Source organism: Oncorhynchus tshawytscha, linkage group LG25 (genome assembly GCF_018296145.1).
Source record: "Oncorhynchus tshawytscha isolate Ot180627B linkage group LG25, Otsh_v2.0, whole genome shotgun sequence".
NCBI lineage: Eukaryota > Metazoa > Chordata > Actinopteri > Salmoniformes > Salmonidae > Oncorhynchus > Oncorhynchus tshawytscha.
Window position 1 is genome coordinate 21,748,070 of NC_056453.1, and position 17,341 is coordinate 21,765,410.

Sequence of the window (17,341 nt, forward strand, 5' to 3'; positions counted from 1 at the left end):
CACACGCATGCCACACACACACACACACACACACACACACACACACTTGAAAACTACAATTACGACAAACAACAGGTTCATCTAAGCTTCAGGCTGTTTAAAATGCTGCCTTTGTTGTTTTCTCTTCATTTCTCTTTGCTCTACAGCATGTCCCTCACCTTCTCCATACTTTCCGGAGAAAGGTTTTCAAAAAGTTCACAGAAAGTACTGTACTGTACGAGGAAGTACAGAGGTGATAAAGTGATTGCTTGTCACCTCAGATAGGACAACTGAACCCAAAAAGACAGGACCAGTCTGTGCCTCTATAGCTTTGGGATGGGAAGTCTGTTAATTCTAGCACTACGTTGCTCCACCGTTGTGACACTGTTCTCCAGCTAGGCTTGAGGGAGAGACTATGACGCGTGAAAATGGCATCTCTGTTCTATCCTCGTCTTTCCTTTCCTCCATTTGAAAATAACATCTCTCGCTCTCCCTCCTCGAGTTGTAATTGCCCCTCTTATCCTCCCTTCACAATCCCCAGTGTCTGCCTGCCACAGACCATCAGCAGCTGAACAAAGGAATCCAACGCTCTCCTTTAATGATGCATGAAAATAGCAGTGCACAGGCAGAGAGTGGCCTACTATGTTTTACTGCCATATTGAGAATAGATAGCCTTATTGAGACATTATGGTTGGCTAATTTCCTCGTCTGTAGACTGTGAGCGGTTTTGTAAGAGCAGTATTTGTACCACAGGTATTCTGATTGTGTCGTTGTTTGTGTTGTTGTTGTTTGTGTCTTACCTGTTCCGTAGGTGTACATCCGTATCCTAGACAACGAGTGGAATGTCTACAGACGCTACACGGAATTCCGGACGCTCCACAACCACTTACGCTCACAATTCCCGCAAGTCGGCACCTTCAACTTCCCACCCAAGAAAGCCATAGGGAACAAGGTACGTACGGTCGGGGAAATGGTTGCCTTTTTGATGTACTGTTGGTCACCCTCCTTCAATGTTGTTTTAAATGACCTGTCGTCAAATGTATTGAATGTAAATGCATTGTTAAGTCATATATTGTGGTCACTTGTCCATCACTTGAATTGACAGGCTTGGATGTTAGTTACAGTAGCCCCGGGGCAACATTACCTCCCGCTCTCTCCTTCCTCCCTCTCCTTTCAGTTCCAGAGGGAAGGAGTCTGTTTAAGTCTCTGAGTAGAGTTGAGGGGGCTGTGAGTGCTTTTGTTACAGAAGTTGTAGAGTAACTTTGACATGGAAACACAAAGGAGTGCACTAGGCCTGGGGGCAGAGTTTAAAACTAGATAGTGTGAGAGGGTGTTTGGAGCTGACAGTAAAGACGTAGGGACAGAGGGTTCATATAGAGACAGGATTGCGTTGGTAATTGAGTGTGTGTGTGCGCATATGGGTAGGTGAGTGTGTGTGTGTGTGTGTGTGTACATGGGTAGCTGTGCGTAAGCATTTGTGTGTGTCTGTGTGTGTAATCAGTGAACCTGCTTACCTGGAGTATGGGCTGTCATGTCACTTTTAATCTCATCATTGTTTCCTCTGATTCTCTCTCCTTCCCTCCCTCTATCCTCTCAGAAGGAACACTTTGTACAGACAAGGCTTAGTTCTTCTCCCTCAGGTGAAGCGCTGGCAAAAAGCCTCCCCCTCTGTCTATCTGATCTCCTCTGACAGAGATGCTGTTATGGAGATGTGTTGTTTAACAGCACTGTAGTCAAACAGATAAACTGTTCTCTTTATTTCACTCACTGGGGACGTACAATATGTTCAGTTTGCTCTCTCTTCATTCAACACAGCATCGTTGCAGCTCGGAAATCTGGAATATCTCCACTGTATATATTTTTATTTATTTATTTTATTTCACCTTTATTTAACCAGGTAGGCCAGTTGAGAACAAGTTCTCATTTGCAACTGCGACCTGGCCAAGATAAAGCATAGCAGTGTGAACAGACAACACAGAGTTACACATGGAGTAAACAATTAACAAGTCAATAACACAGTAGAAAAAAAAGTGGAGTCTATATACATTGTGTGCAAAAGGCATGAGGAGGTAGGCGAATAATTACAATTTTGCAGATTAACACTGGAGTGATAAATGATCAGATGGTCATGTACAGGTAGAGATATTGGTGTGCAAAAGAGCAGAAAAGAAAAGTAAATAAATAAAAACAGTATGGGGATGAGGTAGGTAAAAATGGGTGGGCTATTTACCGATAGACTATGTACAGCTGCAGCGATCGGTTAGCTGCTCAGATAGCAGATGTTTGAAGTTGGTGAGGGAGATAAAAGTCTCCAACTTCAGCGATTTTTGCAATTCGTTCCAGTCACAGGCAGCAGAGAACTGGAACGAAAGGCGGCCAAATGAGGTGTTGGCTTTAGGGATGATCAGTGAGATACACCTGCTGGAGCGCGTGCTACGTATGGGTGTTGCCATCGTGACCAGTGAACTGAGATAAGGCGGAGCTTTACCTAGCATGGACTTGTAGATGACCTGGAGCCAGTGGGTCTGGCGACGAATATGTAGCGACGGCCAGCCGACTAGAGCATACAAGTCGCAGTGGTGGGTGGTATAAGGTGCTTTAGTGACAAAACGGATGGCACTGTGATAAACTGCATCCAGTTTGCTGAGTAGAGTGTTGGAAGCAATTTTGTAGATGACATCGCCGAAGTCGAGGATCGGTAGGATAGTCAGTTTTACTAGGGTAAGTTTGGCGGCGTGAGTGAATGAGGCTTTGTTGCGGAATAGAAAGCCGACTCTTGATTTGATTTTCGATTGGAGATGTTTGATATGAGTCTGTATATATTCTAAAGGTAGACGCTGGGGATTACATGTTGGAGAGATGTATAGCTAATCTTATGGATGTATAGCTAATCTTATAGATGTATAGCTAATCTTATAGATGTATAGCTAATCTTATGGATGTATAGCTAATCTTATGGATGTATAGCTAATCTTATAGATGTATAGCTAATCTTATGGATGTATAGCTAATCTTGTCAGTTGGCTACAGCATGGGACCGTATATGAAGGGAGCTAATTCTAATAGCCACAATACCCATAGGATGTATCTCAAATCAAATCAATCCAATTTTATTTGTCACATACACATGGTTAGCAGATGTTAATGCGAGTGTAGCGAAATGCTTGTGCTTCTAGTTCCGACAATGCATTAATACCAACAAGTAATCTAGCTAACAATTCAAAAACTACTACCTTATAGACACAAGTGTAAGGGGATAAAGAATATGTACATAAAGATATATGAATGAGTGATGGTACAGAGCGGCATAGGCAAGATACAGTAGATGGTATTGAGTACAGTATATACATATGAGATGAGTGTGTAAACAAAGTGGCATAGTTAAAGTGGCTAGTGATACATGTATTACATAAAGATGCAGTAGATGATATAGAGTACAGTATATACGTATACATATGAGATGAATAATGTAGGGTATGTAAACATTATATTAGGTAGTATTGTTAAAATTGCAAGTGATATATTTTACATAATTTCCCATCAATTCCCATTATTAAAGTGGCTGGAGTTGAGTCAGTGTGTTGGCAGCAGCCACTCAATGTTAGTGGTGGCTGTTTAACAGTCTGATGGCCTTGAGATAGAAGCTGTTTTTCAGTCTCTCGATCCCAGCTTTGATGCACCTGTACTGACCTCGCCTTCTGGATGATAGCGGGGTGAACAGGCAGTGGCTCGGGTGGTTGTTGTCCTTGATGATATTTATGGCCTTCCTGTGACATCGGGTGGTGTAGGTGTCCTGGAGGGCAGGTAGTTTGCCCCCGGTGATGCGTTGTGCAGATCTCACTACCCTCTGGAGAGCCTTACGGTTGTGGGCAGAGCAGTTGCCGTACCAGGCGGTGATACAGCCCGACAGGATGCTCTCGATTGTGCATCTGTAGAAGTTTGTGAGTGCTTTTGGTGACAAGCCGAATTTCTTCAGCCTCCTGAGGTTGAAGAGGCGCTGCTGCACCTTCTTCACGATGCTGTCTGTGTGAGTGGACCAATTCAGTTTGTCTGTGATGTGTACGCCGAGGAACTTAAAACTTACTACCCTCTCCACTACTGTTCCATCGATGTGGATAGGGGGGTGTTCCCTCTGCTGTTTCCTGAAGTCCATAATCATCTCCTTAGTTTTGTTGACGTTGAGTGTGAGGTTGTTTTCCTGACACCACACTCCGAGGGCCCTCACCTCCTCCCTGTAGGCCGTCTCGTCGTTGTTGGTAATCAGGCCTACCACTGTCGTGTCGTCCGCAAACTTGATGATTGAGTTGGAGGCGTGCGTGGCCACACAGTCGTGGGTGAACAGGGAGTACAGGAGAGGGCTCAGAACGCACCCTTGTGGGGCCCCAGTGTTGAGGATCAGCGGGGTGGAGATGTTGTTGCCTACCCTCACCACCTGGGGGCGGCCCGTCAGGAAGTCCAGTACCCAGTTGCACAGGGCGGGGTCGAGACCCAGGGTCTCGAGCTTGATGACGAGCTTGGAGGGTACTATGGTGTTAAATGCCGAGCTGTAGTTGATGAACAGCATGCTCACATAGGTATTCCTCTTGTCCAGATGGGTTAGGGCAGTGTGCAGTGTGGTTGAGATTGCATCGTCTGTGGACCTATTTGGGCGGTAAGCAAATTGGAGTGGGTCTAGGGTGTCAGGTAGGGTGGAGGTGATATGGTCCTTGACTAGTCTCTCAAAGCACTTCATGATGACGGTAGTCGTTTAGCTCAGTTACCTTAGCTTTCTTGGGAACAGGAACAATGGTGGCCCTCTTGAAGCATGTGGGAACAACAGACTGGGATAGGGATTGATTGAATATGTCCGTAAACACACCGGCCAGCTGATCTGCGCATGCTCTGAGGGCGCGGCTGGGGATGCCGTCTGGGCCTGCAGCCTTTCGAGGGTTAACACGTTTAAATGTTTTCCTCACGTCGGCTGCAGTGAAGGAGAGTCCGCATGTTTTGGTTGCGGGCCGTGTCAGTGGCGTATTGTCCTCAAAGTGGGCAAAAAAGTTACTTAGTCTGCCTGGGAGCAAGACATCCTGGTCCGTGACGGGGCTGGTTTTCTTTTTATAATCCGTGATTGACTGTAGACCCTGCCACATACCTCTTGTGTCTGAGCCGTTGAATTGAGATTCTACTTTGTCTCTATACTGACGCTTAGCTTGTTTGATTGCCTTGCGGAGGGAATAGCTACACTGTTTGTATTCGGTCATGTTTCCGGTCACCTTGCCCTGATTAAAAGCAGAGGTTCACGCTTTCAGTTTCACGCGAATGCTGCCATCAATCCACGGTTTCTGGTTTGGGAATGTTTTAATCGTTGCTATGGGAACGACATCTTCAACGCACGTTCTAATGAACTGCGTTAGCTTGCAGGATCGGGTGTACAGAATGGAATACAGGTAGTGTTGTGTGATGACATTTTAATACATCTCAGTTTTGTGATGTCAAGCACCATAACTACCAGTGTATGTAAGAATCACAGCTCAATGTATTACCACGGCAACATTATCTGAGCAGTACTCGGCCTCCTGCTGTCGCTGAGAATCTCCTAACTGCATTGACATAGCATCACACACACACACACACACACACACACACACACACACACACACACACCTGCTACTGACAGCCCCAAAACAGCTGATTTGTCAAGGGCTCGGCTGGCAAAACACGCTAAATGTTCCCGAGCGCACCTGTCACATCCGTCCTGATGGACACCATTGCCATGCCTGCGGAAGGAAGAATGATGACATCAAAGGCTGCGACTGTCTGTCTGCTCTGCTCTGCACCCGCTTCCCAGAGTTCAACTGTCAGGGTTTCTCATCTCAGATTCACAGAGAATTCTTATTGCTTTGATGGAGGTTTTTCCTGTCTCTCTAGTTCTCTGTCTCTCTCTGCGTCTTTCCTACCCATGTTCCTTTCATTTGGATCAAATCAGTCAATTTTCAATTGCTGCTTTCCTCTTCCTCCCCTGCTGGGCTGCTTTGTAGAGGCAGTGTTAGGGGGTTCCACCAAATCAGAGCGCTGTTAGAGACTACGGAACTGTGTACTGTCCTACTCTCATCATTTTTTAAACAATATTTGATCTTTCTGATAACAAGATCGTTATGATCTGTAATATCACAGTACTTGGAGGGCTGTTAAAGTCAGGGCTGGCGTTTCACCTTGAGCGACAGAACAGGAGAGCTAAGTGAATAATTAACCAGTAAACGTGGAATCATTTATGAATCTTGTATGTGGTCTTCACATGTAACATTCAATATGCATGTCTAATGCCTTTAATGATGGCAAAGAGACATTGTGGAGGTCTTGTAGGAACATTCCTGAGTTACTTGTGATCTTTTATGCATCAGTTGCACGGCGGTTTGTGTGTATAAATGTTTTCATAGGAGCGGCCATTGAGGAGTTTCTTTGCGTGCCATAATCATAAGTCAATGTGGCGGCCTGATTTCTGATCTACAGTATCTCGCTGATGTTTTTGTATTTTAGTCTACACTTCCTGTTTGTGACATTAGTTTACAAAACAAGGTTAACTATCTTTACAGTTGGCATCTCTTTGTTTATATTATGTATCTTCCAAGCTAAATGGCGTGTTTGTGTCATGGCTTGATTGTTGTACCCCTACGGACGATACGTTTCTATTCGCTAAACCCGTCACAAGCTTTGCATTTGAGTTCCATTGCAAACAACTCCTTTGAACCTCACAAATCTGTTCATGCCCTACCCATGATCCTTTGCTGGAGTTGTGTTGGCCTACTTTGAGCTCTCGTCGCTTTGCTTCCTTCCTCTGTCAGGACTACTCACGTCTGTATCACCGCTCTGAATGGGCATGGCCGTGCTTTTGGGTTGCTAGACGTTCTTGTTATATGCCCACCTATCCTCCCCTACCAACCTCCCTCCTATCGTTTCTGTTTTAAGAAACCTACTGTCTTAATCTGTGATTGAAATCGTGAGCCTGTCACAAATTTCCAATGAGATATTTGTGTCTATTTTACAATAATCTGTGATACTGAGTTGCTCATACTGTTCCCTCTGATCTTGAGATTTGTCCTCTGTCTCACTTTGACTGTGTAGTTCACTTGTGTCGCCATCCTCTCAATGTCTGTACACACATGTGGATAGACATGCCCATTGTGTATCTGTCTGAGTTGCCTTGTAAATTGATGTAACAGGCCTCATAGCGCACAGGTGTAGCCAGTGGCGATCCTATCTATAGCAATATCTCCCTGTGTCTGTGCCTTCAGTGTTGTGTTGATATCCATGTCTACCCGAGTGTGTCCCTGTCTTATAGTGAGTTAAATCACAGTAACATGCCTCATATACAGTAGCAGACAGGTGAACGCTGGTGGGATAAGAATAGTTCATGTCTTTATATGTGTACATATAAACATACACCTCCATAGTGTCATCTCTGTGTTGATGTGTATGTGTGGGGAGTGTATGAGTCCCTGTCGTATAGTGAGATGTACTATACTAAAATGAGTCATCTGGAACAGACAGGTTAGAGACGGTGGCAAACAAAGAACAAACTATCTGTGTCTCTACGCTACTGTCATACACGTGTGTGCGTCCGTCCGTCCGTCAGTCAGTGGGCTGTAGCAGGTTTGCCTTGAAACAGCAGGCGAGGATGGTAGCTATAAGTAGAGCTGTACAACAAAATCGTCAGTGTTCGTATCCAAGGTGTAAGCAGTTTTGATGTTGATGTGGCATTACTTTGTGTAACTGAAGACCAGCTGTTCATATCTTTTAATATACTCTTCAATCGGGGTGTTGCCTGTGTTTGTTTTACTAACCAGAGTTGAGTGTGATGATGTCACTCAATGTAGAGTAAAACACTCAAAAACATTTAAAACCATGCCCATTACTATCATATTTACCAGCATGCACTACTGCAGGTGAATACAACTCAGGAGTTTCAGACCACTGTCTTTGAGAGAAACTAGGCCATCAAAGTAACGCCTTATGATAGATATATATACAGTACCAGTCAAAAGTTTGGACACCTACTCATTCAATGGTTTTTCTTTATTTTTACTATTTTCAAACTACAATATCACATATGGAATCATGTAGTAACCAAAAAAAGTGTTAAAATCAAAATAGGGGCCTCCCGGGTGGCTCAGTGGTCTAAGGCACTGCATGGCAGTGCTAGCTGTGCCACCAGAGACTCTGGGTTTGAGCCCAGGCTCTGTCGCAGCCGGCCGCGACCGGGAGGTCCATGGGGCGACGCACAATTTTGTGTGTTTTTTCATGTTATTTGTAACTGATTTTGTATACAATGTTTCTGCCACCTTGTCTTATGACCGAAAAGAGCTTTTAGATATCAGAACAACGATTACTCACCCCGTACTGGAGGAATACTTTTTCTTTAACGATTTGGACAGGAAGGATTTACTTTAGACGCCCGACAAGGCCCTGATCCCCGTCATTCGCCCGGAGAAAGAGACTAAGATTTTGCCGACGAAGGTCTGGGTGCCTTGTAAGGATCAGATGACGATTGGGTAATCTGCCTTTGCAATCGGTCCTATTAGCCAACGTATAATCATTGGATAATAAAAGAGACGCGCTACGAGCACGTATATCCTCCCAACAGGACATTAAAAACTGTAATATCTTATGTTTCACCGAGTCGGGGCTGAACGACAACATGAATAACATACAGCTGGCAGGTTTCAAGATTTTTCGGCAGGATAGAACAGCGGCCTCGGGTAAGACAAGTGGTGGCTATCTATGTATATCGGTAAACAACCCCTGGTGCACAAAATCTAAGGAAGTCTCAAGGTTATGCTCGCCTGAGGTAGAGTATCTCATGATAAGCTGTAGACCACACTATTTACCAAGAGAGTTTTCATCTATATTCTTCGTAGCTGTCTATTTACCACCACAAACCGATGCTGGCACTAAGACCGTACTCAGTATACGGCCATAAGCAAACAGGAAAACGCTCATTCAGAGGCGGCGCTCCTAGTGGCTGGGGACTTTAATGCAGGGAAACTTAAATCTGTTTTACCTAATTTCTACCAGCATGATAAATGTGCAACCAGAGGGGAAAAAACTCTAGACCACCTTTACTCCACACACAGAGACGCGTACAAAGCTCTCCCTCACCCTCCATTTGGAAAATCTGACCATAACTGTATCCTCCCGATTCCTGCTTACAACCAAAAACTAAAGCAGAAAGTACCAGTGACTCGGTCAATAAGAAAGTGGTCAGATGAAGCAGATGCTAAGCTAAAGGACTGTTTTCCTAGCACAGACTGTTCCAGGATTCTTCCGTTGGCATTGAGGACCACATCAGTCACTGGCTTCATCAATAAGTATGTCGATGACGTCATCCCCACAGTGACTGTACGTACATACCCCAACCATAAGCCATGGATTACAGGCAACATCCGACCAAGCATGCCCCCATTCTCATCGACAAGGCTGTAGTGGAGCAGTTTGAGAGCTTCAAGTTCCTTGGCATCCACTTCACCAACAAACTTACATGGTCCAAGCCCACCAAGACAGCCGTGAAGAGAGCACGACAAAGCCTATTCCCCCTCAGGAGACTGAAAAGATTTGGCATGGGTCCTCAGATCCTCAAAAGGCTCTACAGCTGCACCATCGAGAGCATCCTGACGGGTTGCATCACTGCCTGGGATGGCAACTGCTCGGCGTCCGACCGCAAGGCACTACAGAGGGTGGTGCGTATGGCCCAGTACATCACTGGGGCCAAGCTTCCTGCCATCCAGGACCTCTATACCAGGCGGTTTCAGAGGAAGGCCCTAAAAATTGTCAGAGACTCTAACCACCCTATTCATAGACTGCTCTCTCTGCTACAGCACGTCAAGCGATACTGGAGCGCCAAGTCTAGGTCCAAAAGGCTCCTTAACAGCTTCTACCCCCAAGCCATAAGACTCCTGAACAGCTAATCAAAGGGCTACCCCGACCCCTCTTTTATGCTGCTGCTACTTTATGTTTATTATCTATGCATAGTCACTTTAGCTCTACCTTAATGTACATATTACTTCAATTACCTCGACTAACTGGTGCCCCAGCACATTGACTCTGGACCGGTACCCCCTGTACATAGCCTCGCTATTGTTATTTTACTGCTGCTGGTTAATTATTTGTTTCTTTTATTTTCTATATTTTACTTATTTATTCTTTACTAATTAATTAGCTTTTCTTCAGACTTCTTAAAGCATTGTTGGTGAGCATTTCACTGTAAGGTCTACGTATGCTGCGCATGTGACAGAATTTGATTTACTATATATATATATATAACATGCTTTGTTCTAAATTGTTTTATTTGAATGATAACACAATTACTTAAGCACTCACTCACATTAACTTAAGTGAATGAATGCAACAACCGTGTCTGTCTAACAAACATAGCCATTGGTGGAAACTCTACAATTCACTGGAAAGGCAGACAGCTAGAAAAAGTAGGAGACTGTGTTATGAGAATTGTATCAATGTTCATAAACTTCAATTAATCTACTTAGTCTGCAACCAAGAGTTTGTAACGAGAGCACTCTGAAGTCCATTATACAAAGACATACATCTTATACCTCGCTCCTTACTTACGCACATACATACACACAAACAGTAGGTGAGTTGTATCCTTCTCCAGAGTTCTCACCACTGTGTATCACTACCCAGCCGACAGTTCCATTCCCCTGAGATTAGGGAAACCATGAAAAGTACTCCCTTTCCTATCATAAGTTACTCAGAGTTCTAGCCAGGTTGAGTCAAAGGGTAGAATTATTTAATCAATATCTCTAACATATAAATTATTTTATCAGACTGCTAGAGTAAAATTCTAAAGCGCACCCATCCCTTTAGCGGGATCATTTTCATCAACATCCGCTGAATTGCAGAGCGCCAAATTCAAATTAAATTACCAAAATATTAAATTTTCATGAAATCACAAGTGCAATATAACAAAACACAGCCTAGCTTGTTGTTATTCCACCTGGTTGTCAGATTTCAATACAGCTTTTCGGCAAAAGCATAACAAGCGTAAGAGATGTAAGAACATCTCTCTCAGTAGACAAAACATTACAAACACTAGCAGCCAAGTAGATTGGTCACGAAAGTCAGAAAAACAATAGATTAAATCGCTTACCTTTGATGATCTTCAGATGTTTGCACTCACGAGACTCCCTGTTACACAATAAATGTTCCTTTTGTTCCATGAAGATTATTTTATATCCAAAATACCTCCATTTTTTGGCGCTTTATGTTCAGAAATCCACAGGCTCGAGCGGTCACGACATCGCAGACGAAAATTCCAAATAGTATCCGTAATGTCCACAGAAACATGTCAAACGTTTTTTATAATCAATCCTCAGGTTGTTTTTAAAATATATAATCGATAATATATCAACTGGGACTGTCGCTTTTTCAATAGGAGAGGGAGAAACAATGGCTGCCCCACTCTGTTGTGCAAGCAAAACTCTGCGAACACCCAGCTATCCACTGATGCGATGTTATCTTTCTCGCTCATTTTTCAAAATAAAAGCCTGAAACTATGTCTAAAGACGTTTGACACCTTGTGAAAGCCATAGGAAAAGGAATCTGGTTGATATCCCTTTAAATGGAGGCAATGCATCCAATGGAACAGAGAGCTTTCCTCAGGTTTTCGCCTGCAATATCAGTTCTGTTATCCTCACAGACAATATTTTGAGTGTTTTCTATCCTAATTATATGCATATTCTAGTTTCTGCGCCTGAGAATTCGGCAGTATCAAATGGGTACGTTTTTTAGCCAAAAACTAAAATCCTGCCCCCTACACTCAAGAAGTTAAATTCACGGTATCTTTGAACACCATAGCAGTGTACCTTTCACACTGAGTTGTAAAATGTGAATGCCACTGGTGTTGAAAAGTATCAGTTGGACAACACAGTTGTCGTCACCTACTGTAATAGTATCTACACCATTGGAGTAAGGAAAATGACACTATGACAGTATTAAAAGAGCAACGCTTTGAAAAGTGTTAATTTAACATTTTTCTGATGGTTCTTATATATAAACTTCAAAAGTGTTACATTGTACACCCACAGTTTTCAATTGATTGATTGGAATTTTGACATCCACAGAGCATAGGGGCTAGAGACAAGGACTGAGAGAGGCTCAGTGTGTCACTGAGTGAGAGTGAGAGAGACAGAGAAAGGGAGGTGTTACATTTCCATGCAAACAAACCATTAAATGAGACATGGCAGCTGGGACCTTATCTAATCTGACAGCTGGCATCATTCTCCACCCACTTACCCTACACACTTATCTATAACTCTTACCTGTACTTTCCCTCTCATTCTGTATGGTACAGTTTTAATGTCTCCCTTGCCTCTGTCCTCTCTTCTCCTTAGGATGCCAAGTTTGTAGAGGAGCGTAGGAAACAGCTCCAGTCGTACCTGAGGATGGTGTTGAACAAGCTGATCCAGACCCTGCCAGAGTTCTCTGCTAAACCCACCAAGGAGACCCTGCTGCAGCTGCTGCCCTTCTGCCAGTGAGTGACCCCACTCTGTGTGTGTGTGTGTGTACATGCGTCAGAGTGTGCAATGTCAGATGGGGAAAACACGCATTTCACAAAGTGCTTCATAATAATACATTGCCTGACACATCTGTGTGCGTGTGCGATAGATAATGCTAATTGTTTTGTGAACACCTTGAAAGTGACTTCTTGTGCCAGCTCAGTCATAGCATCCAGTCATTTCCTGCATCATTCACACCAATTGAGGCTGTGACCACTCGGTGAGCACGACCAATCACAGATCCCAACAATAATTCTGTCCTGTAGCAGCTGATAGTCATAACACAGAGGTTCTAAAACGCTGAGATAAAATGATCAAATAAAATTTGATTTGTCACATGCGCCGAATACAACAGGTTGTAGACCTTACTGTGAAATGCTAACTTACAAGCCCTTAACCAACAATGCAGTTAAGAAAATAGAGTTAAGAAAATATTTACTAAATAAACTAAAGTAAAAAAAATAAAAAATGATGAGGCTATATACAGGGGGTACCGATTCCGAGTCAATGTTGGGTGGTACATGTTAGTAGAGGTAATTTGTACATGTAGGTAGGGGTAAAGTGACTATGCATAGATAATAAACAGCAAGTAGCAGCAGTGTAAAAACAAAGGGTGGGTGGGTGTGGCTTGGGGGTAGAAGCTGGTAAGGAGCAGCGGTAGAAAATCCAGTGGGGGGCAAAGGTGCAAAGGTACAGGTTGGTAGTGTGAGGGGAAAATGATGTATTCACTTTATTTGTTGGATATGTAACAATTATTTACTTAACAAACAGTAAGATATGTCTGTCCTGCTAATGCTGAGTTTTATGGTGTCCACTCTAGCTTCCTGCAGCTAGTCTGGGTGTCGTGGACATTGATTGACCTGGTGATAAAACCGACAGCTGGCATTCCAGTGACAGGATGTGGGGTGATTGTGACTGGGACAGAGAAGAGTAGAACAAAGGCCTCAGTGTATCTTAGACATCCTGGCATCTAGGAAATTAGGCCAGAGTTGGGGGTTAAGATAACGCCAGGGGCAGATAAAGATAGGATGAGCCCAAACTATATTGGAAGGTTGGAGCCAGCCATGGTTGAAGCATTTTTAGGTTTGGTATATAAAGACACAGTATTCTCTGTATGGTAAGAACTCGGTCCGACAGTCAAGACTTCTGGGCTGACGGCTTCATTATGTCAATAATTAATCGATCTTAAGTAAAGATGATTGTTTGAAGAAATGACCAAGTCTCTCTCAGTACTGAATTCCACAACATTCTTGGCGACGAGGAGGTGATCTGCAACTTCACCTGTTGACCGCTCCTGAAGATCTGGGTAAACTGTGCACAGGAGATTAGAAATTGAGATCTCAGGGTGATTCATGTTTATTATTGAGCAGCTGGACCTGCCTATGATCTGAGAGGTAGCGGTCGCCTGTGGATACCAGTACTAAATTTGAATTTCCACGACAGTAGGCAGGCTCAGGGTCAGGCAGAGTGGTCAGGCAGGCGAGGGTCAAAATCAGGAGGGCGAGAAAAGAGAGACTGGGAAAAAGCAGGAGCTGAGAAACAAAACGCTGGTTGACTTGACAAACAAGACGAACTGGGAACGGACAAACAGAGAACACGGGATAATGGGGAAGACGGGCGATACCTGGAGGGGGGTGGAGACAATCACAAGGACAGGTGAAACAGATCAGGGTGTGACAGTTGGCTAATAGAATGGATGGTAGAGGCGGGTTACCCACTCGCCGACTAATTCTCACAAGGCATCCTGATCTCCGCCACATGTATTTCTTTCTTTTCTTCATGTGAATGACAGGGGTTTGGGCCTTGTCTGGGAACATTATATCCTTTGAGTCTGACTCATAAAAAATCATCTTTGTCCAGTTTGAGGTGAGTAATTGCTGTTCTGATATCCAGAAGCTCTTTTCGGTCTTAGGAGACGGTAGCGTCAACAAAATAAGTTATAAACAATGCAGAAAAAAACACAACACAAAATAGCACTCCGGTGCCATTCTTCTGCTGAATAAAGAGCTGAGTTGATGATATCTACATTAACAGTAGAGCTGTCTTAGCCATTGATGACTCATCCAAAATGGTGACCTTTCTTTTATGAATGACTGAGTGGGCACCTGGTTAGGACGGGGGCTGAGATGAAGAGAGAGATTAGAACCTTATTCTTCAAAAGCTTCACTTGTCATCACTCCTTTCTTGGGAGGTGACTCGGTCTCACCTCACCCCAAAAGTGTCTCCCTTAGTGTCAGCAGCCAGCACGTTCTGCCGAAAGTGGCACATTCACAGGAACACAGTTCAAGTTCCAGCCTCAAGTTCTGGTTGGTGCCAATAATAAAATAAAAACCCTAAGTGGCATTACTAACCTCTGGTTTCCTTTGCTGAATTCTTGACCTTTTGTCTCCTCCCAGGGACACACCAGTGGCCAGCGAGGGGAGCAGTAAGACAGCCCGGTCCAAAGCCTCGTCACGCTTCCCCAGACTGGGTTGCAACCGCAACCAGGAGGGCCGCAACCCAGAGCCCCAGAGCGGCGACCTCTAACCTCTACCCTCTACACTCTGACCTTTTACCTTTTCTTTGATTTGCTGATACTGAGGGGTACTTCCTGCTCCTGGACTAACTCAGAGCCTGAGAGAGAGACGGACAGTGGAGGTTATGGAGGGGAGAGGCAACAGCAGGGCCTTTTATCCTCTATTTCGGAGAACCCCAGAGGCTAACTATGCCTGCTCTCCTGAACGGAGGATTCACTCAAAGACCACACATGGACTAACTGGGCCTCGGACAAGCATTAAAACAAGATGGGAGGACTGTTCCCTGATTTTACTCAGTTTTGTAGTGAAACTGTATCATGGTCATGGTACCTACAGTGTTTTCTAGCTTTTTTTGCATTGAGGTGTGGGGACAGAGACAAGTGTTCTTCAAACAAAACTAACAGGTGTTTTCTTGGTCAATGTCAGCATTTCGGTGCCATTTTTTTATTTTGACATCATCCTTTTACCTAACATTAACCAAGGCAATGAGCATTCATCTTTTATATTTATTTTGCCAATCTGTTACTATACGATAATGTGCACAATTGCATATTCCCTCACACAATTTAAGGACTTTTAATACAAATATTACTGCTGGACTGATTATCCAGACGTCCCAATGATTGTGGACTGAATGTGACTTAGCAGGAGACTTAACAGTAAATAGATCATAGATGAATGTCTTACAGTTGGGTAACACTTGAAGAGAAGCCGCTTGATCAAGTGCATAAAAAGTCATTTACAGATGCAGTTTGTACACTGCTTTAACTTGTATGAAATAGAAATCCTAAATACATACATATTACTCAAGTATAGATATTACTTCGGGGGAAAAAATAAGAGATTGCATGTGGTGGAAGTTGTTCTTGTGACCGCCCCCCTGTCAGCTGTCCAATCAGAACTGTTAAAATGAGATTTAAACAGGAAGATGCAGATGATAATGCACTGGGGAAGACTGTAAATCAGTATGCACACATCAATAATAGGAGCAAATGATGAAATGATTACCAATCTTATTTTGAAGCACAAATATAAAATATTAATGATAAACAACAAATGTATTTTTTGTTCATTCACCCAGACAAACAGCACTGCTGTTACATATTGTTTGTTAAACTTGAAATGGAGAAACAGGACCCTGGTTCTATTCATAACAAAGCACTTCAATTGATCTAGCTGTTCTTTCTACTCAGACATTAAATGATGTTGTCGTTGCCACTTCTATAGGACCGCTACTAAGGTTAATTTCCTGTTTGTGTCTCATGGCTAGGACCAGGAGTTTTTCCCCAGATCATGTGACCTGACCAGGAGAAACTCTGGACCCTAGTTGTAGGCTGTAACTAGAGCCTAGAGTGTTTCCTGGTCATTTCACGACTAGAGCCCAAAGTGTTGCCCTATCAGGTCACATGGTCAGGAGAAAGAAAAACTCCTGGCCCTCCACAACGCTCCTGTCTTTGGAGGGCTTCTCTTGTACCTTCTGTCCTACCTTTTAGCCTAACAATCTGCCTTAAAAGACAGTGGCACAGAGAGACTAATGAATAAAGGGGTTCATACTGTACATACATACCAATGGTGTTGTTATTGTGGTATTCTACATATGGAAGTCCAAAGCAGGAACGAATCGGTGACAATATTGGTTCTTGATGATTCATTAAGGGCATGAACATTATGTAAATTAATTGGATCAATGTATTTTTGGGGGCGTATTTTATTAGGATCCCCATTAGCTGTTGCAAAAGCAGCAGCACCTCTTCCTGGGGTCCAACATGAAACATGAAACATGACATAATACAGAACATTAATAGACAAGAACAGCTCAAGGACAGAACTACATACATTTTTAAACAGAAAGGCACATGTAGCCTACGCATCAATACATACACACAAACTATCTAGGTCAAATGTCTTGCCTAGTTAAATAAAGGCTAGATAAAGACATCAACGTATATACAGTATGTTCAGTGCCTTCAGAAAGTATTCACACCCCTTGACTTTTTCCACATTTTGATGTGTTATAAAGCAGGATTAAAATCGATTTCATTGTAATTTTTTGTCAACAATCTACACAAAATACTCGAATGGTAAAAGTGGAAGAAAATTATATATTTTTTTATGATATGAAAAATAAAACACTAATATATCTTAATTAAATAAGTATTCAACCCCCTGAGTCAATACATGTTAGAATCACCTTTGGCGGTCCTTAACGATTACAAGCGTACCCATAACATGCTGCAGCCACCACCACTATGCTTGAAAATATGGAGAGTGGTACTCAGCAATGTGTTGTATTGGATT

At 43.3% G+C, this 17,341-nt stretch overlaps 1 protein-coding gene across 1 annotated transcript in view; it reads left to right on the plus strand.

The window, feature by feature from the left end:
* The window catches only part of snx29 (sorting nexin 29), a gene marked incomplete in the record, with an annotated part of 137,083 nt that extends 120,476 nt beyond the window's left edge, over positions 1 to 16,607 (plus strand). Inside the window, 3 exon segments of the mRNA XM_042306124.1 lie at positions 791 to 931; positions 12,363 to 12,502; positions 14,924 to 16,607. Coding sequence (XP_042162058.1) covers positions 791 to 931; positions 12,363 to 12,502; positions 14,924 to 15,053 — 411 coding nt within the window.
* Between the last annotated feature and the right edge of the window lie 734 nt (positions 16,608 to 17,341).